Below are 23,619 nucleotides of genomic sequence, written 5' to 3'. Positions count from 1 at the left end.
GCATTGTGTCCCGTTAACCACGTTTCTCTGGGTACAGGATTTGCACAGCCCGGTTGTGCACAGAGTGGAAAAAATACTTAAGAACTTGCCATACTGGGTCAGACCAAGGGCCCATCAAGCCCAGCATCCTGTGTCCAACAGTGGCCAATCCAGGCCACAAGAACCTGGCAAGTACCCAAAAACTAAGTCTATTCCATGTAACCATTGCTAATGGCAGTGGCTATTCCCTAAGTGACCTTAATAGCAGGTAATGGACTTCTCCTCCAAGAACTTATCCACTCCTTTTTTAAACCCAGCTACACTAACTGCACGAACCACATTCTCTGGCAACAAATTCCAGAGTTTAATTGTGCGTTGAGTAAAAAAGAACTTTCTCCGATTAGTTTTAAATGTGCCCCATGCTAACTTCATGGAGTGCCCCCTAGTCCTTCTATTATCCGAAAGAGTTTTGTTTTACATTTCCCAGCTGCTACTTTCATGGAGCGTCCCTTAGTCCTGGTGTTATTCGAAAAGATAAATAACCGTTCCCTACTTACCCCTTCCACCCCCTCTCATGATTTATAAATGCCCCCCTCTAGGAAAAAAAAAAAAGAGAAGGCCAAAACTACAAAGCCCTAATCTGTTCAGGCTTTCTCCATAAGGGAGCATTTCCATCCCCTCTATAATTTGTGTCACCCTTCTCTCTTACCTTCCCTAGGTCCCCAATTATGGTTTGTTTGGGGGTTGGTTTTTTTTTTGGAGACGGGACGACCGGAACCGCACCACAGGATTGAAAGGCGCTGTCGCGCCCTGGATCTATACCAAGGCAATTACGATATTCCTCCCGTTGCCAGGGATCCTCGGCGCTTATCCCCTCTCTCTCCCCCCCCCCCCACCGCCGAGACTCCTCTGCGCCCGGTCCCGGGCTTCACCTCCCACTCCCCCCCCCCCCCCCCCCGCTGAGGACGCTCAGAACTCATCACTCCTAAGGGACAGAATCTACCAGTGGAAGCGCGGGGTCTGTCTTCTCTGGTTTATTGTGCAACGTTATTTCTCCTGATACACGGAGCGCAAACACACAAATCATTATTTATTCAGCAGGCGACGGCAGAGATCTCTCCCCGCCGACGCAGCACGGAGCCGCCGAAAGGCTGACGGGAGAGCCGGCGTGCGGGGGGGGGTGGGAGTCTTCACACCATGCAGCCGTTGTTCCGGTAACTCTCCATGAAGGTCCTGGCCTGCGAGCACGCATTCTGGTAGCGGGTGGCCCGGCACTGCGTCTCGCTCAGCAGCTCCTCCACCCAGGAGGTGGCCTCCAGGAGGTACTGTGGCCTGCGGGAGGAGGAGGCGAGAGAGAGAGAGAGAAGAATGAGTGAGGGAACGAAACGGGTCCCTGAGCTTGGGATGCCGGGGGTGGGGGGAGCAGGGTCGGCCGCCGTACTCACCGTCCCTCAGGGTCCTGCGTGTCCCCGTCCTCGCCCATGATCAGGTACTCCTTCCCCGCCTCCAGCTCCATCTTGCAGGCCCTGCGTTTGACGAAGTGGCGCGTGGCCCCTCCGGTCACCGTCTCATCTTTCGCTGGGGGTGGGGGGGAGGCGCAGAGAGAGGAGAAGGAGGATACGTTTGGAGAGCACCGCATATTTGCCTTCCCTCTGCCTACGTGCGCTGAATATCCCCCGGCCCCCCCCCCCCCCCCCCCCCCCCCGTCCGGCTAATCCAGCGAAAATCTGTGCCAACCGGCAAAGCAGAAACCGTACAGCGTAAACAGTCCTGCACCCCCCCAAAAAAATGTACATTATATATATATATATATATATATATATATATTATATATATCCCCCCTCCCAAGCTCCTTACCTCGAGAAGAAGCCGACCGCTAGCGCCCACTGTGCCCCCCGCTCCCAATGCACATGAAAAAAAGTCTTACGTGTAACCCCCATCCCCGTGGCCCTCACCCCTTCAATTAAAAAAACCCCCAAAAATATATATAACTATATGCAAATAAAGCAATGGTTCGAAGGTGTCTGCCCGAATCCTCCACCCCCCACCAGCACAATATAACCCCCCCCCTCCTGCCCCCCCAGCGCTGCTTTATTTCCCTCCCGGCCGCTGAGGTACCTCTGCAGCTGGTCCCCAAGCCGGGCCTCAGCTTCCTCCCTTCCCGCTCCCTCACCCCGGCGCGCCCTGCATTTGTTCTGAGAAAAGCTGCAACTTAGGCGCCCGACGGACATCGACGCTGAACGTTATTCCCCCCCCGAGCGTGCATTTGCCTGCCTTAACTGGACCGTAAGCTCCACGCGGCAGGGACCGTCCCCCTCACGTGCAACGGCGCCACGTACGCCTTGTGGCGCCGGCTAAACGCGCGGGAGGCAGGTACGTACTGCGCTGCAGGACGGCGCCGACTCTCCCCTCGTACACCACGAAGGCATCCTTCTCCGCCGAAGCCGTCACCCGCACCTTGTACCCTGCCGGGGGAGACCGGAGACGGGCGTGAGGCGGGCGAAAGAGTCGGGGGGTGGGGGGGGGGAACAAAAAAAAAGAGAAAAAAAACTCACTCGCCGGCCGGCCCTTACCGTACTTGACCCGGGGGCTGTAGCAGGCGTGGTGCAGTCGCGGGTCGGTGTTCTCCTCCGTGATCTCCTTCGTTTTCCTCTTGTGCGGGCAGGGACCTTCAGAAAAAAAAAAAAAAACCCGAACGCCGGGTATCTTCCAGGGTCGCACCCCCCCTCCCCCCTTCCCCAGGGGCAGTGCGGCGGGACTCCCGCCCCAGCGAGCTGATAACGACCTTGGAGCTGGGGAGGGCAGTGCAGCTCACCCCCCTGCCCCAGCGAGCTGATAATGACCTTGGAGCTGGGAAGGGGAGTGATTGTTCCTCCCACAGCTCATCCCCCTGCCCCAGCGAGCTGATGATGAGCGTGGAGCTTGGGGGTGGGAGTGTGTGCGACTCCTCCTCCCTGGGGAACAGGGGGCTCTTACCTTCTGCACACTGGCACACCTCCTGGGAGCAGAGAGTGCTCACGAACTTGCTCTTCTGGGGGGCGCTGTAGGACACCGAGCACTTCTGGTCTGTGGAGAGAGAGCGCGGGGGAGGGGAGTCGTGGTGCTGTGATTACACACTCGCGCGTACACACACATACACGAAAAAGATAACTTTAACACGAGCGTGCGCTCTCGCGCCCCCGGGCGCCGGGATTTCATGTCGTCCAGACAAGCGCGCACGCATCACGGTGCACGTGTGCGTGCTGCTAATTTTAAGCGGTAACACGAGGAAGGGTTACTGGCGTATTGGTCCTTCAGAGCCTGGCTTATACGCGCGCAAGCGAGCGCGTTTTACAACAAGTGCGAGTGATGGGAAACAGCCAGTTTGCCCGTTCCATCCCTGGGTCATCCAGCTCCCTCTGATTCTTCAGCCTGCGCTCTCCTCCGTTTACCCCGACTCGTCACCCGTTCGTTTCAGACCCAAGACGAGTTTCCTTCATCAAGAGCAGAGGTAAATGAGCGCGAAATCCGCCCCGGTTTGTTTGATTTTTTGCGTGTTCTGTTGCACGCCTACGTACGCGCATAAACTGCTGGCTTTAAAAATAAGAATTGTGCGCGCAGGCCCCTATGCTCGTGTACCTGGGCCTTTTCTTTTCTTTCTTTTTTTTTTTTTTTTTAACGCAAGCCAGAGCTCTTTCAAAATTTACCTCTTAGCGTTAATCACCGCAGCGATCCACATCCCACACTGCTGAGGGAACTGGTCCCCTCTTAAAGGGGAGACATTCCTGTACCCCCACTCCTTGCAGAATAATTAATGTTCTCTTAAAGGGCACGTGTCCTGTGTCCCACACTCTGGAGGGTATTAATACTCTCTTAAAGCAGATGTGTCCTGTGTCCCACACTCTGGAGGGTATTAATACTCTCTTAAAGCAGATGTGTCCTGTGTCCCACACTCTGGAGGGTATTAATACTCTCAAAGCAGATGTGTCCTGTGTCCCACACTCTGGAGGGTATTAATACTCTCTTAAAGCAGATGTGTCCTGTGTCCCACACTCTGGAGGGTATTAATACTCTCTTAAAGCAGATGTGTCCTGTGTCCCACACTCTGGAGGGTATTAATACTCTCTTAAAGAAGAGGTGCCCTGGGTCCCACACTCTGGAGGGTATTAATACTCTCTTAAAGCAGAGGTGCCCTGTGTTCCACACTCTGGAGGGTATTAATACTCTCTTAAAGCAGATGTGCCCTGTGTTCCACACTCTGGAAGGTATTAATACTCTCTTAAAGCAGAGGTGTCCTGTGTCCCACACTCTGGAGGGTATTAATACTCTCGTAAAGCAGAGGTGCCCTGTGTTCCACACTCTGGAAGGTATTAATACTCTCTTAAAGCAGAGGTGTCCTGTGTCCCACACTCTGGAGGGTATTAAAACTCTCTTAAAGCAGAGGTGCCCTGTGTCCCACACTCTGGAGGATATTAATACTCTCTTAAAGCAGAGGTGTCCTGTGTCCCACACTCTGGAGGGTATTAATACTCTCTTAAAGCAGATGTGTCCTGTGTCCCACACTCTGGAGGGTATTAATACTCTCTTAAAGCAGATGTGTCCTGTGTCCCACACTCTGGAGGGTATTAATACTCTCTTAAAGCAGATGTGTCCTGTGTCCCACACTCTGGAGGGTATTAATACTCTCTTAAAGCAGATGTGTCCTGTGTCCCACACTCTGGAGGGTATTAATACTCTCTTAAAGCAGAGGTGTCCTGTGTCCCACACTCTGGAGGGTATTAATACTCTCTTAAAGCAGCCGTGTCCTGTGTCCCACACTCTGGAGGGTATTAATACTCTCTTAAAGCAGATGTGTCCTGTGTCCCACACTCTGGAGGGTATTAATACTCTCTTAAAGCAGAGGTGTCCTGTGTCCCACACTCTGGAGGGTATTAATACTCTCTTAAAGCAGATGTGTCCTGTGTCCCACACTCTGGAGGGTATTAATACTCTCTTAAAGCAGAGGTGTCCTGTGTCCCACACTCTGGAGGGTATTAATACTCTCTTAAAGCAGAGGTGTCCTGTGTCCCACACTCTGGAAGGTATTAATACTCTTAAAGCAGATGTGTCCTGTGTCCCACACTCTGGAGGGTATTAATACTCTCTTAAAGCAGGCGTGTCCTGTGTCCCACACTCTGGAGGGTATTAATACTCTCTTAAAGCAGCCGTGTCCTGTGTCCCACACTCTGGAGGGTATTAATACTCTCTTAAAGCAGAGGTGTCCTGTGTCCCACACTCTGGAGGGTATTAATACTCTGTTAAAGCAGCCGTGTCCTGTGTCCCACACTCTGGAGGTAATGTTCTCTTCACTCTAGACAGAATGAACAGTTTATCAAGCAGCTCACCCGGGTCGTAGAAGTCATACAGGATGGCCGATGCCGGCTGGAGGAGGCCTATCGGTACCTTCTGGATGGCTTCAAAGGCGATACAGTCTCTCTCCACTGGAACCTGGAACCAGAGGGAAAGAAAGAGGCTCAACATTCGGCCAGGAGCAGATAGGGTGAGGGGTGGGGTCACCCGGGAGGTCTCAGCCGAGGAGGGGCCCGCTCACCTCCCAACCAACTGTGTCTGTCTTCCCTGCATCTCAGGTTCAAAGAGACACATCTTACCCAGGCCTTTATTATACCCAAGGCAAAAACGCAAACTGTAAGCGCTGGGCTCGCGTCTCTCACCTCTTCGAAGTAGAGGATGATCCTGCCGAACTGATACTCGTAGTGACTGATGTACCGATCCGACAGGTCCTTCAGCTGAGAGAGGGGGGAGGAAGCAGAAAGTCAGAATTCCTCCGGGGGCGGGGGAGAGACAGAGAGAGAGAGAGAGCGCAAGATTGAAAGGGGAGGAAAGGGAGAGAGGAATGATGGAGGGAGGGGGGGTGAAGTCGTGGAGACAGGGGGGAGTGGTGGTGGTGAGGGGGAGGGTCCATTTCCTCTTACCCGGTTCAGGTCCTCGAAGCTGGGCTCGAAGCCGCTCAGCATGGTGATGTCCGCGATGGCCATGCCGGAGAGCCTCGCCTGCGGGTCGCGGCTGCGCAGAGGAGAAAAGGAGACACGCCGTGGGCTGTGTGAGAGGCGGGCGCCGCCGGCAGCTCGCTTGCCCAGGAAACATTCGGTTTACCGTGCATCCCCCACTCTCCCTGCCCCTCGCTCACCCACCCCGCTTCCTCTTTCTCGCTCATGGATTGTTAATGGGGGGCAGAGTCTACTTCCTGCAGCTTTCCCCGGTTAATTAAATAAATCCTCCGATTAACCTGCCTGCTGAGGCTTCCACTCTTATTTTCACTGGTCTGTAGCCATTTATTTTAGATTTAACTCAGGCCCCCTTCGTTGGCAGGCACAAGGGGAGCTGCATCCTGGTACTTTAAGTACTTCCCTGAAAAACCCCTGAGGCAATGGAGGGAGAAGGGACTTGCCCAAGGTGACAAGGAGTGGCAGTAGGATTTGAAGCCTGGCTTCCCCGGTTCCCAGCCCTTGCTGCTCTAACCCCACCAGGCTACTCCCCCCCCCCCCCCCCCCGACTGCGAGACCGTGAATCTCTCATAGAGCAGGGACTGTCTCTTATGCGCCTCGCCACGGCACCGCGCACGCGCGCCCTTCTAGCGCTGCAGAAAGGTTGGACAGCAGTAGCAGGAGAGGCCCAAAGGGTGCAAGAACGTTACAAGAGACGGGCGGCGGCAGGAGCCACCTCACTCCCCGAGGGACAGGCCCCTCAGGAGACGACGTTACTCACGAGAGGCAGACGGTGTAGAAGACGCTTTTATCCTTGGTCCTCTCCGGTCTGGGCGCGCTCCGGCGCTGCCTGCGCAGGTCGTACAACTGGATCCGCGAGAGAGGCTCCTCTGCAGGTTCCTCGCCGTAGTCGTATTCATAATCCTCTGTGATCTCCTCTGGGGACATCCGACAGACGGGGAGAGAGTTACTGGGGGCATACTGGGGGGGGGGGGGAGAGTTACTGGGGGTATACTGGGAAGGGGAACAGTTACTGGGGTATTCTGGGAGGGTGTGCAGTATTACTGGGATATTCTGGGAAAGGGAGCAGAGTTACGGGGGCACATTGGGAGCATGAACAATGTTACTGGGATGTACTGGGAAGGGCAGCAGTGCTCCCGGTAGGGCACACAGTCACTTACTGGAGTACTTGACCTCGCCGCTGACGTCGACCTCTAGCTTCATGTGCTGGCAGGTATTGTTTTCCACCTGCAGCACCCTGTACAGCTTCAGAATCTAAAAGCGGACGGAGAACGCTCAGCTTCGGATCAGGAGAGTGTGGTGGCATCGCTCCCCCCGCCCCCTCCCCCTGTGTCCGTCCCCCCCCCGATCTATCTTCCTCTCGGCAGCCGCAGGGAAACGGAGCCCACAGCCCTTCCCGGGGGCATCCATGCACCCCTCCCTGACAGCGAAGCCCCGGGGGGGGCACTATTTTCCTGTAAAGCTGCGGAGGGATACAGGGAAGTAGCAGTTAGGCTTTCCAGAATGAAAGCTTGAATCTTCTGAGGGGCATCAGACCGTGAGAACTCGTTAAAATAAAATAACCCTGGGCCAGGGGGCCCGACCAGATCTAACGGGCGGGCGTGGTGTCCTCGGAGCTCTCACTCACCGTCAGGGTGCCTTTGCCCTGACCTTCCACTTTCACATTCAGGGCATTCCCCAAGCTAACCTGGAAAACAAATGGATTAACTCAGCTTTATAAATCAGTAAAGATCATATCATCCAGAGACCATAAAAGCCAAGATTAAGGCAAGCGCCCTGTTATCAACCGGGAACCGGCGGCACAGGAAAATAAAAGTGACTCGCCCCCGAGGCCACACACACACACACAGATTCAGTGACAGAGCCGGGGATTAGAACTGAGTCACAGGGGGATAAAGCGACTCACGCCAAGGTCACGCACACAGATTCAGTGACGGAGCCGGGGATTAGAACTGAGTCACAGGGGGATAAAGCGACTCGCTCCCAGGTCGCGCACACAGATTCAGTGACGGAGCCGGGGATTAGAACTGAGTCACAGGGGGATAAAGCGACTCGCTCCCAGGTCACGCACACAGATTCAGTGACGGAGCCGGGGATTAGAACTGAGTCACAGGGGGATAAAGCGACTCGCTCCCAGGTCACGCACACATATTCAGTGACGGAGCCGGGGATTAGAACTGAGTCACAGGGGGATAAATCGACTCGCTCCCAGGTCACGCACACAGATTCAGTGACGGAGCCGGGGATTAGAACTGAGTCACAGGGGGATAAAGCGACTCGCTCCCAGGTCATGCACACAGATTGAGTGACGGAGCCGGGGATTAGAACTGAGTCACAGAGGGATAAAGCGACTCGCTCCCAGGTCGCGCACACAGATTCAGTGACGGAGCCGGGGATTAGAACTGAGTCACAGGGGGATAAAGCGACTCGCTCCCAGGTCGCGCACACAGGTTCAGTGACGGAGCCGGGGATTAGAACTGAGTCACAGGGGGATAAAGCGACTCGCTCCCAGGTCATGCACACAGATTCAGTGACGGAGCCGGGGATTAGAACTGAGTCACAGGGGGATAAAGCGACTCGCTCCCAGGTCATGCACACAGATTCAGTGACGGAGCCGGGGATTAGAACTGAGTCACAGGACTGAGTCACAGGGGGATAAAGCGACTCGCTCCCAGGTCGCGCACACAGATTGAGTGACGGAGCCGGGGATTAGAACTGAGTCACAGGGGGATAAAGCGACTCGCTCCCAGGTCACTCACACGGATTCAGTGACGGAGCCGGGGATTAGAACTGAGTCACAGGGGGATAAAGCGACTCGCTCCCAGGTCACGCACACAGATTCAGTGTCGGAGCTGAGTTCTCAAATCATGACCCCTGACTTCTCCTGAATCATAATCCAGTGCTCAAAGCAATAAACCCTTCTCCTCGCAGGCAGACTCCGGGTATTGATTATTCTGCTGCTTTTCTTCCCCGTGTTAAGACACGAAAAGACAGGAGAAGGACAAGCTCTGTCCTGCCCCGGGAGTATCAGGTTCGTGGGACGCTGCACCCTGTAGGGAGGGGGTGCTGAAGCCTTGCTCCAGAGGCAGAGGGCTGGCGGGGGGGGGGGGGGGGGGGAGTGGTTGGTTTCTACTCTCACCTGCAGTTCCTCCTGGATCTGGTTGCCGGATTTCTGCAACTGGATCTTCTTCTCGGCCTGCCGCCCCGGAGAGCTGACGGTGACAGCCAAGTCCACCACATCGTTGGAGAAGGTCTTGATCCAGTACTGGGAGAAGGCCTCCAGAGACACCACCGTATCCTGAGGACCAGCATTACCGTTATCATCTGCGGGGCATTCTCGTCTGCACCTCGCCACGACTTTCATCCCAACACACTCGGCATGACCTCGTTCTCGTAACAACCTATGTCACTGGGTGGGACCTCAAAGGCACATCTAAAAATTAGAGAACTAGGGGGAAGGGAGGGGCCTCAGGAGGTCCATCTAGAATCACAGGGCTGGGCGAGACCTCATGAGGTTCTCTAAAAGCAGAGAAAGGGAAAGCTAGAAAGGACCTCAGGAAGCCATCTTGAATCAGAGAAGAAGAGGGTTGGAAGGGACCTCAAGAGATCATCTTAAAAGGGTTCTCGGGAGGTCATCTAAGAATCAAAGAAAGTTTAGGTTGGGACCTCAGGAAGCTATATAGAAAGACAGGACTGAAGGAGTCTCGGGAAGATCAGGCTGGAGGTCATCTAGCCGGTCTTTCTGCCTCTAGTCAGGATCAACTGCACCTATTTTACAAGACTTCCTATCATCGTCATCCCACCAGCCTCAGCGTGATCCCACTTTTACCTTCTTCACCATATAACATTGGGAAGGCCTTCATCAGCCTCACTAGGAACCCCTCTTCATCACCACTTTCGTCCTTATCATTGTGAAACATCAGGAACCTATGGTCAGCATGACCTTCCCTCCTGCCCACATGACTGTTGGCGGCAGGGCTTCCTACCTTTCAGTCTGCCCCTGGCGGTCTCGCCACGGGAGGGCGGGCGAGGAGCCTCACCTGGGTGGACTTGAAGCCCCCGCCGTAGTTCTGCTGCTCCGTCAGCCACCTGACGATCTTGTTGGCCATGGGCATGTCGTTCCTCAGCAGCACGTGCATCAGGGCGTAGGCGGTGGCCTCCACGGAAATGGCGCTGGCAGCGGGGACCCGGTCAGCCTTCTTCTCCTCCACCAACCTGAACTTGTCCTTGGACTCCCAGTACAGCGCTTTCAGGTCTAGGGGGGGACAGGGAGAGACACAGGGAGCGGTTGAGAGTAAAAAGCCTGTTGCGAGGCGAGATCAATGGGGAACCTTTGTGCTCATGTACCTTTAATGAATCCATGGGTACAAACGTGCCCCCTGTATACAGCTGCTTCTGCGGATCGGCTTATGCAGGAACAAATACGTGGATATTTCTGAAGAGTCGATGTGCGTTCATTAACTTTCTCTCCTCGCCCCCCCCCCACCTGAATACCCCTGGCTCCCGGAAATGCCTATTTCTATGCGGCAAAAAGTGAACGCGTAGAGAAGTCTCACTGGTACTTTTCGGTGGCACAAGCGTTCAGTCAGATGACTTCACCCCAGCTCACGTGAGAGCCCCAACATTATACACAGAGTCAGCGACAGAGCCGGGGATTAGAACTGAGGCACAGGGAGAGAAAGGGACTCACCCTGAGGTTATACAGAGAGAGTCAGTGACAGAGCCGGGGATTAGAAGTGAGGCACAGGAGATAAAGGGACTCACCCTGAGGTTATACACAGAGAGTCAGTGACAGAGCCGGGGATTAGAAGTGAGGCACAGGAGATAAAGGGACTCACCCTGAGGTTATACACAGAGAGTCAGTGACAGAGCCGGGGATTAGAAGTGAGGCACAGGAGATAAAGGGACTCACCCTGAGGTTATACACAGAGAGTCAGTGACAGAGCCGGGGATTAGAAGTGAGGCACAGGAGATAAAGGGACTCACCCTGAGGTTATACACAGAGAGTCAGTGACAGAGCCGGGGATTAGAAGTGAGGCACAGGGAGATAAAGGGACTCACCTGAGGTTATACACAGAGAGTCAGTGACAGAGCCGGGGATTAGAAGTGAGGCACAGGAGATAAAGGGACTCACCCTGAGGTTATACACAGAGAGTCAGTGACAGAGCCGGGGATTAGAAGTGAGGCACAGGAGATAAAGGGACTCACCCTGAGGTTATACACAGAGAGTCAGTGACAGAGCCGGGGATTAGAAGTGAGGCACAGGAGATAAAGGGACTCACCCTGAGGTTATACACAGAGAGTCAGTGACAGAGCCGGGGATTAGAAGTGAGGCACAGGAGATACAGGGACTCACCTGAGGTTATACACAGAGAGTCAGTGACAGAGCCGGGGATTAGAAGTGAGGCACAGGGAGATAAAGGGACTCACCCTGAGGTTATACACAGAGAGTCAGTGACAGAGCCGGGGATTAGAAGTGAGGTACAGGGAGATAAAGGGACTCACCCTGAGGTTATACACAGAGAGTCAGCGACAGAGCCGGGGATTAGAAGTGAGGCACAGGAGATACAGGGACTCACCCTGAGGTTATACACAGAGAGTCAGTGACAGAGCCGGGGATTAGAAGTGAGGCACAGGGAGATAAAGGGACTCACCCTGAGGTTATACACAGAGAGTCAGTGACAGAGCCGGGGATTAGAAGTGAGGTACAGGGAGATAAAGGGACTCACCCTGAGGTTATACACAGAGTCAGTGACAGAGCCGGGGATTAGAAGTGAGGCACAGGAGATACAGGGACTCACCCTGAGGTCACACTCAGAGAGTCAGTGACAGAGCCGGGGATTAGAAGTGAGGGATAGGAGATAAAGGGACTCACCCTGAGGTCACACACAGAGAGTCAGTGACAGAGCCGGGGATTAGAAGTGAGGCACAGGAGATAAAGGGTCTCACCCTGAGGTTATACACAGAGAGTCAGTGACAGAGCCGGGGATTAGAAGTGAGGTACAGGGAGATAAAGGGACTCACCCTGAGGTTATACACAGAGAGTCAGCGACAGAGCCGGGGATTAGAAGTGAGGCACAGGAGATAAAGGGACTCACCCTGAGGTTATACACAGAGAGTCAGTGACAGAGCCGGGGATTAGAAGTGAGGCACAGGAGATAAAGGGACTCACCCTGAGGTCACACTCAGAGAGTCAGCGACAGAGCCGGGGATTAGAAGTGAGGCACAGGAGATAAAGGGACTCACCCTGAGGTTATACACAGAGAGTCAGTGACAGAGCCGGGAATTAGAAGTGAGGCACAGGAGATAAAGGGACTCACCCTGAGGTTATACACAGAGAGTCAGTGACAGAGCCAGGGATTAGAAGTGAAGCACAGGAGATAAAGGGACTCACCCTGAGGTTATACACAGAGAGTCAGTGACAGAGCCGGGGATTAGAAGTGAGGCACAGGGAGATAAAGGGACTCACCCTGAGGTTATACACAGAGTCAGTGACAGAGCCGGGGATTAGAAGTGAGGCACAGGGAGATAAAGGGACTCACCCTGAGATCACACTCAGAGAGTCAGCGACAGAGCCGGGGATTAGAAGTGAGGCACAGGGAGATAAAGGGACTCACCCTGAGGTTATACACAGAGTCAGCGACAGAGCCGGGGATTAGAAGTGAGACACGGGAGATAAAGGGACTCACCCTGAGGTTATACACAGAGTCAGTGACAGAGCCGGGGATTAGAAGTGAGGCACAGGGAGATAAAGGGACTCACCCTGAGGTCACACTCAGAGAGTCAGCGACAGAGCCGGGGATTAGAAGTGAGGCACAGGGAGATAAAGGGACTCACCCTGAGGTTATACACAGAGTCAGTGACAGAGCCGGGGATTAGAAGTGAGGCACAGGGAGATAAAGGGACTCACCCGAGGTTATACACAGAGAGTCAGCGACAGAGCCGGGGATTAGAAGTGAGGCACAGGGAGATAAAGGGTCTCACCCTGAGGTTATACACAGAGAGTCAGTGACAGAGCCGGGGATTAGAAGTGAGGCACAGGGAGATAAAGGGACTCACCCTGAGGTTATACACAGAGTCAGTGACAGAGCCAGGGATTAGAAGTGAGGCACAGGGAGATAAAGGGACTCACCCTGAGGTTATACACAGAGAGTCAGTGACAGAGCCGGGGATTAGAAGTGAGGCACAGGAGATACAGGGACTCACCCTGAGGTTATACACAGGGAGTCAGTGACAGAGCCGGGGATTAGAAGTGAGGCACAGGAGATAAAGGGACTCACCCTGAGGTTATACACAGAGAGTCAGTGACAGAGCCGGGGATTAGAAGTGAGGCACAGGGAGATAAAGGGACTCACCCTGAGGTTATACACAGAGAGTCAGTGACAGAGCCGGGGATTAGAAGTGAGGCACAGGGAGATAAAGGGACTCACCCTGAGGTCACACTCAGAGAGTCAGTGACAGAGCCGGGGATTAGAAGTGAGACACGGGAGATAAAGGGACTCACCCTGAGGTTATACACAGAGAGTCAGTGACAGAGCCGGGGATTAGAAGTGAGGCACAGGGAGATAAAGGGTCTCACCCTGAGGTTATACACAGAGAGTCAGTGACAGAGCCGGGGATTAGAAGTGAGACACGGGAGATAAAGGGACTCACCCTGAGGTTATACACAGAGAGTCAGTGACAGAGCTGGGGATTAGAAGTGAGACACGGGAGATAAAGGGACTCACCCTGAGGTTATACACAGAGAGTCAGTGACAGAGCCGGGGATTAGAAGTGAGGCACAGGAGATAAAGGGACTCACCCTGAGGTTATACACAGAGAGTCAGTGACAGAGCCGGGGATTAGAAGTGAGGCACAGGAGATAAAGGGACTCACTCGAGGTTATACACAGAGTCAGTGACAGAGCCGGGGATTAGAAGTGAGGCACAGGAGATACAGGGACTCACCCTGAGGTTATACACAGAGAGTCAGTGACAGAGCCGGGGATTAGAAGTGAGGCACAGGAGATAAAGGGACTCACCCTGAGGTTATACACAGAGAGTCAGTGACAGAGCCGGGGATTAGAAGTGAGGCACAGGAGATAAAGGGACTCACCCGAGGTTATACACAGAGTCAGTGACAGAGCCGGGGATTAGAAGTGAGACACGGGAGATAAAGGGACTCACCCTGAGGTTATACACAGAGAGTCAGTGACAGAGCCGGGGATTAGAAGTGAGGCACAGGAGATAAAGGGACTCACCCTGAGGTTATACACAGAGAGTCAGTGACAGAGCCGGGGATTAGAAGTGAGGCACAGGAGATAAAGGGACTCACCCTGAGGTTATACACAGAGAGTCAGTGACAGAGCTGGGGATTAGAAGTGAGACACGGGAGATAAAGGGACTCACCCTGAGGTTATACACAGAGAGTCAGTGACAGAGCCGGGGATTAGAAGTGAGGCACAGGAGATAAAGGGACTCACCCTGAGGTTATACACAGAGAGTCAGTGACAGAGCCGGGGATTAGAAGTGAGGCACAGGAGATAAAGGGACTCACCCGAGGTTATACACAGAGAGTCAGTGACAGAGCCGGGGATTAGAAGTGAGGCACAGGAGATAAAGGGTCTCACCCTGAGGTTATACACAGAGTCAGCGACAGAGCCGGGGATTAGAACTGAGGCACAGGGAGAGAAAGGGACTCACCCCGAGGTTATACACAGAGAGTCAGTGACAGAGCCGGGGATTAGAAGTGAGGCACAGGAGATAAAGGGACTCACCCTGAGGTTATACACAGAGAGTCAGTGACAGAGCCGGGGATTAGAAGTGAGGCACAGGAGATAAAGGGACTCACCCTGAGGTCTCACACACACAAACAGTGACAGAGCCAGGGATTAGAACCCATGGTTCTGCTCTCCAGCCCTTGCCGTGTGTGTGTGTGTGTGATTGTGTGTGTGTGTTGGGGGAGGGGGGATGTGGGTGGCGGTGCCGGATCTGACCTGGGATCTCCTTGGCATTGTCCATTAGTAAGCTGTGAGCCTCGTCCTTGGCTGCTTGGTTGTTTGATACCAGGGACAAGGCGTAGGCGGAGATGGCGATGGCATAGGGTCGTGAGAGCCCGAGCAGGCGCTGCTCTAGGAACCGGGCGGCAACCTGGATGCTTTCTTTCTGAGAGAAAAAGAGAAGAAGATCGAGGTGGGTGAGGAAGACAGAAAGTGAGACAGAGAGAGAGCGAGGGAGAGAGATACACACACACAGAGACAGACAGATACACAGAGATAGATGGAGAGACTAGGAGAGAGAGAGAGACACACACACACACACACACACAGACAGACAGACGGGGAAGGAGAGACAGACACATGCAGAGTACAGGGACTTCTATACCAGGGTGTTGGCGTCCTCCTTGTAGACAGGCAGGGCATGGTGCAGAGCTATCGTCACGAACGATGTGAGGGTCACGTCCCCTTCCAGACCTCCGACACCCCCCTAAAAATACACAGAGAAGCCCGCAGGGACTCACACCACAGAACACCAGGGAGCGGGAGAGAGGAAGGGGGCTGGGAGTGCGGGGGGGGGGGGGGGGGGCTGTAACCCGCCCGTGCGCCCCTGCAGGGGCTGGGGGAAATGGGTACTCGCCTGCATCTCCCTGTGGTACACGGGGTGGGGGTCGTAGAACTCCCCGCTGGGTCTCTGGTGAGACAGCAGGAAGGTGACGGCCTTCCTAATGTGAGCGTCGTCCACGCTCATGTACTCCCGGCAGAGGGACAGGATCTTCACCACGAAAGCTGTCAGCCTGCAAAGAAGAGCACCCCGGGGATCAAAAGAGGGTGTGGAGTAGAGCATGGCCCCCCCCCCCCCCAGAGAGACGGATGGGCGGGGCTGGTGCAAGAGTCCGGCGCCCTAAGGCAAACCTTCAGCCATGCACCCCCCCTCCTACCGGCAGCAGTGGCTCCGGCACGACGTTCTCCTTTCACTGGCAGTACTGGCTCTGCCACCCCACCCCCCCCAAAAAAAATATTGGCGCTCGAAAGATCTACCCACGTAATATTGGGCTATAGCCGGTTGAATAAACCCAGGTTAAAAATGCGGGCCCCCTCCCCCCTTAACCTGCTAAATCCGTGAGCTGTACGGCTTCAGCCCGCGGTGGGGGGGCAGGGGGGAGGTCAGGAGCGTTGCCGGGGCTTTGCGCGATACTCGGCACGGACCAGCTACATCCGGTCGGGTAATACCGTCCGCGCGACTGGCAGGCCTCAACCGACCCCGCTCGCTATTCAGTCGCACCATTAGCTGGGTAAGCACGGCCGAGCATTTGCCGCAAGATGACCGGCTAATTTTATCCGCTCCAACCCCCCCCCCCCGATCGGTTTTAATTTGGCAACACACACAAGAACAAACAGTCAGGTGGAGCACGCTTCCCTGGATCTGAGAGACAGAGAACACCCACCATGTGCTGCTGGGCGTAGAGATCCAGGCTCCGTATGACCCGTCCTCCTTCTGGTAACTTAAAATCCTTGTATAACCTGAAACAGAACATGAAAGTGTGAGCAAATGCACATTTGTGTGAGTGTGGGTGTCTGAAAGAGAGTGTGCGTGTGGGTGAGAGAGAGAAAGAGAAAGAAAGAGTGTGTGTGTGTGTTTGTGTGTGCATGAGAGAGAGTGTGTGAGAGAGAGAGCATGTGTGTGTGTGTGTGTGAGAGAGAATGTGTGTGTGTGTGTGAGAGAGAATGTGTTTGTGTGTGAGAGAATGTGTGTGTGTGTGTGTGTGAGAGAGAGAATGTGTTTGTGTGTGAGAGAATATGTGTGTGTGTGTGTGTGTGAGAGAGAGCATGTGTGTGTGTGAGAGAGAGAGAATGTGTTTGTGTGTGAGAGAGAGAGAATGTGTTTGTGTGTGAGAGAGAGAGAATGTGTTTGTGTGTGAGAGAGAATGTGCGTGTGTGTGAGAGAGAATGTGTGTGTGAGTGGTTCCATACTCCTCCCCACTGGAGGACATATTGAAAGTAGCAATGGGGAGTGAGTGGACTGGCCAATTTGCTAAGGCTTCCCCCACAGGAGGGGCCTCAATGGGTCACTCTCCAAATTTTAAACAGCATTCCAATAGAAGGGAGGTGAAAGGGGGAAGCTGGGAGGAGGAGAGAGACAGTCTCAGGTATCCCAACCTGCCAGGGGCGCCACGCAGGTTTTACACAGAGGTGGCACGCGGGGCCAGTTCACTGGGCCGATCTTTCCCATATTAATATCTGGCATGGAGGGTTCCCCCACCACCACCAGCGTCAAGGGAGTAAATTTCGTGTCTCCTAGGTTTGTCTCGAAGGGAAGGGAACCTAGGGTCATGGTTCTAGGGTGTTCGGAGGCCTGAAGCAGTGACCGGGGCTCGCTGGGGGGAGTACCGCGCGGTCAAGAGCGCAGGAGGACCGGGGGGGGGGGGGGATCGGCTGAGGGTGACCAGAGAAGGGCCGCAGGGCCCCCTGGTCTATCATAAAGACATATCCTGGATGCCACAAGAGAGAAATCCTACCACGTGCCAAACTGGACATTTGGGAGAGGTTTTACAGCAAAGACTTAAGTTTTGGAACCTCGCGACCATGTGCAGCGTCTTCTGGGAGGAACCGGAGTCCTAGCGCCTCCAGTGCCCTGGAGGAAAAATCCTTTCCTCCCCCCCCCCCCCCCTCGGAGAACCCAGCTGGGGTTGAGAGGCGCGGGTACGGCGTGAATCCCCTTCCCCAGGGCAGTGCCCCTGACAGGGGCCGCAAGGTACGTGAGGGAAGCTGGCATTGCCGCTGCCTGTGCCACACACGTGGTGGTGGCGGTGGTGGCGGTGGGTTGGATGTGCGCACGCTGCCCTCGCCCGTGACGTACCTGATTCCATGCTTTTTAGCGCCTCGGTCTTTCGCTCCGGGTTCAGATTGATCCACTGCTCCGTCTCGTCCAGGTACTTCATGGCGTAGGCGCTGGGCGCCATGTAGATCATGGTCTGTTCCGCGCAGCCGGTCGGCACGCGGATCAGGCGGCTGACCCCGTCCGCGGCGAGGCTGTTATTGATGGTTTCCAGTGTGCTGTCCGCTGCCGCCGGGAAGGGGGGGGGGGGAGCAGGGGGTTCAGAGAGCAGGAGAGAGACAGAAATGGACAGGGTTTATTGACTTTCAAATTTAAAAAGAAAAAGCTTCTGATTCTATCTGGTGGCCCGGCCTCAACCTCAAACTACTGTAAACTGAGACTGGGGGGGGGGGGGGGGAGGCGGTGCTTTTTAATACACTTAAAAAAATGATCTGGCAAAGGGCCCGGTGCGTGAGGCGATCAGATTCACAGATGACACAAAATTATTCAAAGTAGTTAAATCACGAGCCGACTGAGGGATAGGTAAGAGGACCATGAGACTCGGAGATTGGGGGTGTAAAGGAAAATCCTGCTGATTTTTTCTTTCCTGGAGTTTTCCTCCTCTACCAGCAGATGGAGACAGAGAGTAAAAGATTCACTGTTCTGCTGGTACTTAAGTTACTGTGCTGTCTGCAGTCGCTCATTAAATCCGTAACAAAGCAAGAATAACCCCCTCCCTTCCACGAGCAGGGGAACTATAAGTGTCGGTAATACCCTAAAATTCAACTTTAATTGAAGAACGGTCTTTAGCATCAAAGACCAGGACTCTGGATTGGTCTATTAGGTCTTCAGGAAAGAACATTAGCAGGCAAGAACCAATTTTTCCTTGCCGATCGTCCAACCAGACCGGTCCAGACAGATGGGATTTACCCAAGCCCTACTACACTAGGTGGGAACTCGAAAGACCTACTCGCAGCACACACGCACCAAACACAGCTGTGTCCAAAGCCCGATCGCCCAACCTGCAATGCTTGGAAAAGGTTTGCAATGACCACCAGGCTGCTGCCCTGCAGGTCTCTTGAAGAGAAGACAGTGGAAGCTTCTTTAATCCTCCTAGAAATGGAAGCCTTAGAAGCCTTCTGCCCCCAAGTTTTGACCACTGAGCAAGACAAACGGATGATCCAATCTACGAAAGGCATTCGTGGCCTTCCTGTCTCTCAAGGCGGCCTTTCTCACATCTTGAACATGGAACTCCTGCGACTGTGCCGCAGAACCAGACTGTCGCGCTCGAAAGCCGGCAACTTGATCGACTTGACGGACAGAAAGCACCTTTGGCAAAAAAGAAGTCGGACCTGTGCAGATAGAAACCCCTTCCTCCGAAAAGTGAAGGGAAGGATCCCCCTACACGAGAGCGCTTACAATTCAGAAATGCGCCTTGCCGAGCAGATCGCCAGCAAAAATGCCTGGGCGGCTCCAATAGCTCCGAGGCGTCCTCAGGAAGAGGGTACAACTTGGGCCATGGCTCTGCCAACTTTCAAACCATCCCCCAAGAGCATTTTAAAGACCAAGGCCTGGACCTTAGGATGAAAAGGAAAAGCCCAAGAGGTTACCCCTAAGCCCATCCAATATGGGACCCTTCCCCTTCCGGGTCCACCCTGCTCTCGTTAACCCCTGGCTCCGCTAAGGCTCAAGTAATCATGGCAGGCAATGCCTCTCGCTTAAAGAGCCTTAACCACCTTTGGGTCACCTCCCTCCGCTACTGGTATCACGCCCTTCTCTAAAGGAGATCCTTTTGCATCCTCGTCCCCTGGGAGGCCCAAGGGAATCTCTGGGGGTGAAATCCTCTTCCAAGGCCCCCAGCGGCGGATTCCCGATGAAGACCGGCCCGGAGATTCGCCTCCCAGGCCGGCTCAGGAGATACCATGTGGTCTGCCGAGCGCGGCTCCGTCACGGCCGCGCTCGGCAGACCACGTGACTAGTGCAACCGGCCCACCAGGGGATGCCCGATCCCCCGGATAGGCCAATCCGCCCCTGGAGGCCCCTGACTCCATGTCCAAGTCCCCATCGGGGTCAGCCCTCTCACTAGGAATTCTCCTTACCTGAGGAAGTCCCTTTTGGGAGAGACTTACCAGCCGTTGAAACTCCTGAGCCTCCTCAACGCTGGGCTTCCCCGAAGCGCCCCCTGACTCCGGGGGGCTGGGCGGGTTGAGATGAGGGGGGGGGCCCAGCAGAATCCTTTGCCTGATTACCCTGCACCGCGGTAGAAAACGGGCAACGTGGCTGTCATTCTTTGCCTTTGCCTGGGACCCTGAAATGGAGGCCTGTACTGCTGTCTTGCCGTGGTTCACCGCAGAGGGTCACTCCCTCTCCTGAGGATCCCTCCCCGCTGCTCACACATAAATCACAGAGGCCTGCTGAAGAAATCACCGTCCTGAGTTCCCCTGATTTCTCCTTCCTGTTTGTGACGCAGCCAGTTCTTGCAAAAACTCACCGTCCGCCCCCCCCCCCCCCCCCCTCTGCTTCCACGGAAGGAAGGACCCGTCCTCCTGCCTCTCAGCACTAAGGCAGCTTCCGGCCACTCACAACTCCACTGAGGCCTGGTGTTTTTATTTAAATTATTTAAAGGGGAACCATACCCTATAATAAACTAGGGCAGCCCAAAGGAAAAAAAAACCAAAAAACCTTCCCCCATGGTGCCTTCTTCAGCTGGGGGGCACCAGATCCACTCAGAGGGGAAGGGAGAGGAAAGGGAACCAGCCTCACTGGCTATCAGACCCTCCTCGAGAGCAAGCTCCAAGTCAAAGAAGGGTCACCGACCCCCCTTGCTCAGCCCTCCGCGACGAGGAGCAGCCCAAAACAGCAGAGCCTAACACCCCTGGGAGTGATTTCAGCACCAAACTGCCTAACCACAGGTGAGAGACTCCTCCCATCTGCTTGAGACAGAGAATATTGAGAGACTGCAGAGCACAGTAACTTAAGTCCCATCTGCTGGAGACAGAGAATACTGGGAAACTGCAAGGCACAGTAACTTTACCATCTGCTGGAGACAGAGAATACTGGGAAACTGCAAGACACAGTAACTTAAGTACCAAGTGTACAGTGAAGCTTTTGTTCTCTATCTCCATCTGCTGGTAGGGGAGAGAAACCCATCCATCTGGACTGGTCTATTGGACAATCAGGAATGGCAGATGACGTCTTCGGGCGGGAGCCAGGAGCCAGGGAGGGATGTAGCCTGCTCTGGGACTGAAAGTAAATGGTTCTCTGGAGATCCAATGCCAGCCTCGTGCAGGCGCACCGGGTCCATTTTTATCCCCCATCGTAGAAGGTTTGCTCGAGAACCTAAACCAAGAAGCCGAGCACTCCCTAGACTCCACGCACCCTGGCGTGGGACTGTGCATCTGGGAGTTTTAAACTGGCTATGACGACTCTACATGAAAAAGCTCTAAGAGCCTTACACATAAAACATAGAAACCTCTTCACGACTGCAACCCCCCCAGTAAATCTACTACGAAATTATTCAACAACGTCATTCGACCGGTCCTCTTAGATGGGAGTGAGGTCCGGGGTCTGTCATTAACCCCAAACTCTACAGAATGGGGCAGAATCTCCACAAGGAGACAGACAGACAGACCCCGCCTGTCCACATAAAACATCCCTAAGGGTGGGGGGGGGGACCTAGGCACTCCCCCCTCGCTCCTCACCATGCCAGAGAGAGAATATTCAGATTCTGGTGTCACCTCAGCAAAACAGCCACACAGACCCCCCCCCCCCCCCACCAGACCAGGCTCTCTGCGAAAGAGCGCCGAACCCCTGGCCCGCCTGAATCCGAGAGGGGGAAAGGCGAGAGAGCCGAGGCTCACCGCTCACTCGGACGCTCATGCTGAAATCCGCGTCCGGGATGAGGTTGGAAGGAATTTCTCCTGGAATATGGAGCGAGCGCCCCCGGTCATCTGCGGAAGGAAAGCAAGAGAGAGCGTGAGATCTTCAGCACCTTACTATAGCCCTCCCCCCCCCCTACACACACACACACACACTGCTGTGTGCAAGCAAAACAGGAGAGAAACAGAGAGAGGGGGAGGTGGACGATGAGAAGGAGGCGTGGACACGCGCGCACACAGGGGAACGCACGTGTGCACGCGGGTGCAGACAGGCACAAAATGCACCGACACGTGTCAGCACACGCATTATACTCCAATGCTCTACTGCAGCCCACTGCCACCACCCCCCCCCACACACACACACACACAGCAGCGTTTTATAGCAGAGGCCCTCTCTTTACCAGCCCAGCACTGACCTCCTGTGTCCAGCTGGTACGTCTTCTCTTCCAGTTTGGAAACGCCCTCCCTCTACAGGGGGGGAGAGGAAGCACAGGTCAGGCAGTGGCCATAGCTGGAGGTCTGATACGGTCTCTCCAACCCACACACACACACACACACACGTTGAAGGCCGGAGCCCGCGGCTCCATCCGGACTCCGCCGCCGGTGCACGCACGCCGCCCAAGTCCACTCACCGGAAGACGCCGGTAAGCGACGGCGGAGAGAGCAGGGGCGTGTGTGAAGGGCAGGGAGCTGGCAGCGCACAGCACTGCCACGGAGCCACGGGCCGGCCCGCTGCCTGCCACGCTCTCTCTGCCTCTGTATACGTGATTCTCTCTCTCCCTGTCTCTGTTCGAGCCAAGCCAGAACACCGAATGAACAGATCTTGTGTCTTTCGTCTATGGTCCCTTTCCCTCCCCGCGTCTCTCTCCCACACACACACCACATCTGCGTGTCCATCTCTCTCCCTGTCTATTCCCCCCCCTCATTCTTGTTTTCACTTTCTTTTCTTCCGTCTCTCTCACTCTCTCTCTCGCTGCTCTGCCTCTCCTCTCCTGTCCGTCCCCCTCCCCCCTTCTACCTCAGGATGAGGCGGTCTCTCTCACCACAATATGCAGGACTTTGGTGATCCGGTCTCCCAGTCCCAGGGGCCCCCTCGCCTCCACCGTCACGGGCAGGTCCAGCTTCCCCATGGGGACGATGGAGAAGGGCACAGGGACGGCCGAGCTCCCTGGCACCAGCACGGACTGTATCTTGGGCCCGGTGGCAGTGGCCGGGCTGCAGATGCCCTCAGTCTGCTCCATGTGCACTCTTACCTGCCGGGAGAAGAAACAGAGACGCAAGCGAGTACAACAATCCGTTACTGCAGAGTGGCACTGACAAACAAGCAAAGAAACAGAGCTCGGGGTGTGTTCAGGTCCTCTTGCCCAAGGCGGTAACTTAGCACTTTTCTGTGTTTCTGCACCGTGGCAGCGGACTGCCGCGTGCCGACGTCGCCGCGGCTGCCGTAAGGAAAAAACACATCAACAGCTTTTCACCTAAAGTGCAGAAAACTCGCCGGCTGAGCTGAGGAACTGTACCGCCAACTACGGAAGAGGCAACTGCTTGGGATATGGAGCCAAAGGGACCATCCACGCAGAGGCGGGGGGGGGGGGCCCACCGAGGAAGGCACGACCTTCTCAACCCCTGTGGAGGCTCAGTAAACTTTCTGCGCACTGCAGAAGCTCCCCCCCCCCTGCATTCACGCATCAGCTACCGCAGTCCCCTTCCCAGGGAGCTTACATTGATGTCTCCCTCCAGGTAGTTGTAGAGCACGGGGCGGATCTCCAGCTGCTCAAAGCGTTTGACAGAGTAAGGCAGACGCAAGTAGATGTGGAAGGGCTTGAAGACTTTCACTTTTGCTGGCTCGGCGATACAGATTCCTAAGGCACAGAGAGGAGTGGAGATCATGGGTTGGGGGTGGTGGTGGTGGGGGTGGGGAGGGAGCAGTTTGACGAGGAGGTGGAGGGAAAGAGCGTTTTGTCAGTCGTCGTTTGACAAAAAACGGCC

At 54.9% G+C, this 23,619-nt stretch overlaps 1 protein-coding gene across 1 annotated transcript; it reads right to left on the bottom strand.

Annotated features, from left to right (window-relative positions):
- Positions 1 to 997: 997 nt before the first annotated feature.
- LOC115080170 (complement C4-like) lies at positions 998 to 23,492 on the bottom strand (the record flags this gene model as incomplete). Its single annotated transcript, XM_029584269.1, is given in 22 exon segments — positions 998 to 1,311; positions 1,425 to 1,557; positions 2,361 to 2,444; positions 2,553 to 2,648; positions 2,956 to 3,045; positions 5,343 to 5,445; positions 5,670 to 5,744; positions 5,931 to 6,021; positions 6,724 to 6,880; positions 7,124 to 7,217; positions 7,591 to 7,650; positions 9,103 to 9,261; positions 10,004 to 10,218; positions 14,938 to 15,106; positions 15,326 to 15,427; positions 15,578 to 15,734; positions 16,386 to 16,461; positions 17,798 to 18,001; positions 21,616 to 21,705; positions 22,050 to 22,101; positions 22,677 to 22,886; positions 23,353 to 23,492. Coding segments are annotated over 22 exon segments (2,699 nt in total), but the record flags the coding sequence as incomplete, so codon positions are not given.
- Between the last annotated feature and the right edge of the window lie 127 nt (positions 23,493 to 23,619).

The sequence above is a fragment of the Rhinatrema bivittatum genome, chromosome 19, assembly GCF_901001135.1.
Source record: "Rhinatrema bivittatum chromosome 19, aRhiBiv1.1, whole genome shotgun sequence".
Taxonomy (NCBI): Eukaryota; Metazoa; Chordata; class Amphibia; order Gymnophiona; family Rhinatrematidae; genus Rhinatrema; species Rhinatrema bivittatum.
This window is presented reverse-complemented; position numbering and strand designations above follow the sequence as displayed.